The sequence below is a fragment of the Merops nubicus genome, unplaced genomic scaffold (assembly GCF_000691845.1).
Source record: "Merops nubicus isolate BGI_N331 unplaced genomic scaffold, ASM69184v1 Scaffold53073, whole genome shotgun sequence".
NCBI lineage: Eukaryota > Metazoa > Chordata > Aves > Coraciiformes > Meropidae > Merops > Merops nubicus.
The window spans coordinates 1-3,878 of NW_008599277.1; the positions used below are offsets into that span (position 1 = coordinate 1).

Genomic DNA, 3,878 nt, shown 5'->3' on the forward strand with positions numbered 1-3,878 from the left:
GGCAGCGAGCGGGGGAGGCCGAGGGGGATCGAGCCTGCGCCGGGCGGAGTAGAGCGCTGCCCCGAGCCGGAGGCTCGGCCCCTGCCACTGCCAGATAGGCCCCAGATCCCCGCGCTTCTCGGCGGCCTGGACTTGAGCTTTAAGTACTTCGAAGAACCGTTTTCTGGGGACTTTGAAAAGGCCAAGTGTATTTTGTAGACATCGGGAGCGTAACAGCAGCGGCTGACCCGCGTACAGGAAAGCAGAGACTGTGCTGGTGTTTTTTTCGTACCTTTACGTGGACACAGCCTCTGCTTGGTGGTGGTGATCCCATTATTTCAGTACTTGCACAATACTCTGTAGGAAATGAAAGTTGCTACCGTTGCCCGTGGGGTAGTTTCACCATCCTGTTTTCAAGTGCTAGACTCAGCAGATACATTTTTGCATAACACACTGCACAGGGTCGTGCACTAAACATCGCTGGGTGTTTTGTGTCTTGGTATGTTACAGGACAAGTTTTGGATAACCAAAGTCGGGCTCCTTGGCGTTTGTCATCTATAACAGACTTCTTCTGGTCGATAGCAGACTTTGTGGTTCTGTTGTAAGTAAAAATTAATTCTTTCGTGAACTTTATTTTAGATTTGCTGTAGGTGGAAGCTACTCAGTGCTATCAGTAACACCACAATAAAATCCCTCCAAGATTTTCTCTTTAGTATTTCACATCTACTGTCCCCAAAACATTAAATGCTTTACTGTGACTATATAGCTTTGGTTTTTAAGTAATGTATCATATTTAATAAAAATTGTATGAAAAGTGACACTAACATACTGACAGTTCAAATGAGTTTTCTTAACACTTCTTCCATTTCTGCAACAAGAAAAAGAATATACTTTTTTAAACAGGCAGTTTGTAATACCTGATCAAATAATTAAGATATTTGGAGAATTCTACTGGTGACAGTAGATTCTAGCTATGTAAAATGATCACAATACACCTATCACATGACCCTCATTCGGAGACAGTTAAGAAACAAAAAGTTCTTCTGATGTATTCAACAGTCGTTCTTTGTTGAAGTTACAGGTTTATATTTTATGTATTTATTGCATATTTCTGAGAAAAATAGATATTATAGTTTGAGCTTTATTGTAATTTTGAATTACTTCAGATTTTATCTTCATATTTAGGAGAACAACTGCAAAGATTTATTAAACGACAATGATATTGAAAAGATGTATTGTTCATTCCTGCACACCGCTTGTTGTCAGGCAGTTTCTTACCTTGCAATACAAAAATTAAGGAACTATACCAAGCAATCAGTTCATCTAACTCTCGTTTTATTTTTCAGCTTCCAGAGCATTATTCAACCAGATTTGAGAAGAGGAGGCTACACATCTTCCTCCTATTCAGGATACAGTGATGGCAGAGGGTATTTTTCCCATATTCACACTAGTTCTGATTTCTTTTCCTCCCTGTCTTAGTAAAATGGTATAATGCATTCAGATTACAGTTGTGATTTGCATTGAATAGGGTCATGTAAGAAGTTTATCTGCAGTATTTTGTCTGAAACGCGTTGATAACAATACATAGCTTTAGGTAGTTTTAATAACAGTATAGTCTTAACTCTCACAGAAACTGTTTTTCACACCTGCCTAATAGACAACATATTTTTGTTGAAATTTTGTTACATTTGCTTATACTCAGCATTTCATTTCTATTAAATCAGTCATTTCATATATCCCATGACCTACAGATAAACCACTCTGTTAGAGAGATATCATCTTTATAAATGCTACAGTTACTGTGCTTCCTTGTTTGCCTAACTTTTTTGTAGAACTGTGTAAAAGCCTCTAGATAGCTGTAAGCTTTATCTTGTGAGACAGGAGTAATTAGAAGTTTGCATAAGAGAATTCTGTGAAAAGTACAAAAGGTTGAGGGTTTGTTTGGTTTTTTTTTTAACAACTTTTCACATTAAACCCAAACAACTTTTCCAGAGGTTCTGACTTTCCAGTTTCTATCATTTAGAGACAATGTTATTATGTTTCTAGTTTAACAATTTAATGCCAATTAAATAGATGCTTTCCTTACTTTCTTTTCAGGCCACCAGCACATCCTCGCCGTAGGATGGGCCGAATAAATCACTGGGGTGGGGGCCCCAGCCCACCACCAATGGCTGGAGGTGGATGAGGAAGGTAATTCCAAACCTGCTGTACCCTACTTTGAACTTTTCTTTTAAAAAAAAAAAAAGAAAAGAAAAGAATTGAAGGTTAAGGTAGAATGGAGTGTTTTGTCCTCCTTTTGCAAAAGTTTCCAAACAGGAAGAGAGTCAAAGTGGTTAGATAATTTAAGTAAAGAGGGGAAAACAGCACAATAAGTGGGGGGGTGTTAAAAGGCTTTGGCTCAGAAATGGTGAGCTGCATAGAAGTGTGAACTTCTATTGAACACAACTGATTTAAAAAAAAAAATATATATAACTTTTCATCTTTTTTGTCTGCTAATTTAAAGTCCAGCCCTGATCAAGTAGCAACTGAAATTTTGTTTATACTTTAGTAGTTCGCATATGAGACATGACCGTTGTTTAAAGTAGATACTTCCCAATAGAAAAGAAGTTAGTGAAGTTGTAAAGATTATTAGTAAAAATCTTTTATCCTCTTATAGTGACATAACTGTGCAAATCTTGAATTCTAGAACAGCATAAACATTAGAATTGCTTAAAAAGGAGGGGCAAAAGCAATTTAAGAAGCCATGGTCTTTAAATTTCTTAGAGCTGCCTGAACTTTAATTCTGTTTTATGAATTAGTTTGGCTGATGGAAGTTTCACCTAATGCCAAATGTGGATAGAGTATGGTTTAATTTACTTAAAGACTGAAGTAAAAAATCCTTTTTCATTAATCACTCCCCATTGTTACCATAACAAAAGTTACAAGAAAAAAAAAAAACACGCACATGCAGGTGGCTAATACCTCTAAATCTTGTAGGAAAAAGTTCATATTCCAGAAAGTACATACAGTTCCCTAGAGAAAGTATAAGCTACTTCCCATTATACTTTTTTCAATTTGGCTTTTTTTTTTTTTAATTTTAACTTTTTGACTAGACATGACACCAGCAAATGCTGTGGAGAGGGCTTTTTGGGTAATAATGGCAATGTATAATCTGCTCAGGAATATAAGTCTGTAAGGCTTTAGCATGTCTCATTTAGCTATATTAAAAACAAATTTATTTTAAAATTATTGCTGACAATTTTATTTTGAAAAAAAGGGCCATGTCTGTAAATGTACTGTGATTGTCTTTCAGGTAAACGCCTGCTGAAGAGGCAGGCAAAATCATACACATTGGCACGATGAAATGGAAGAAGAGTTTGGGGGTGGACCAAATGAGTTTGGATGGTGTGAATGTGTATGTCTACCTGGAGACTGCTCTGCAATATAAGCAGATCAATGAAGTTGTACTGGGAACTCCTTATTCAAGGATCCAGTGTAACTGAGCCACAGTTTTATTAAATACGTGTTTACTGTCTGAAGTCTTTATATAGTTTCTGAGCATTTTACTGTTGTTGCAAAGTAGTAAGTAAATTATATTTGGCATGTCACAAGGCTGATTTTCATTTTTAGGAAGAAGCGTTGAAGTAGAGTAAGCTCTTTTCTGTTCAAATACGGGATACATATTTATATTTGGAACAGAATGTCCCTCGAGTCAAATTTTTGTCAGTACTAGCATTCTCGATTTGCTGTCAGTAATGATAATCTAAAAACACTTTTAAAGTGTAACTTAAAAATCACAATCCTTGCCTTCTAAAACTCACTTCCTTAAGCCTCAATAATGGGTGTTATAACATGCCTGCTTTATAAGCAGCTCTTAAAACAGCTTCCTTCGTTATCCTCAAACATACAAGTCCATTTGC

General features: G+C 36.5%; 1 protein-coding gene across 1 annotated transcript; it reads left to right on the forward strand.

Annotated features, from left to right (window-relative positions):
• Positions 1-489: 489 nt before the first annotated feature.
• Positions 490-3,569, forward strand: LOC103770046 (selenoprotein K; the record flags this gene model as incomplete). The annotated part of the gene is made up of 4 exons (XM_008937294.1): positions 490-580; positions 1,326-1,406; positions 2,077-2,169; positions 3,272-3,569. Coding segments are annotated over 3 exons (260 nt in total), but the record flags the coding sequence as incomplete, so codon positions are not given.
• Positions 3,570-3,878: the final 309 nt, after the last annotated feature.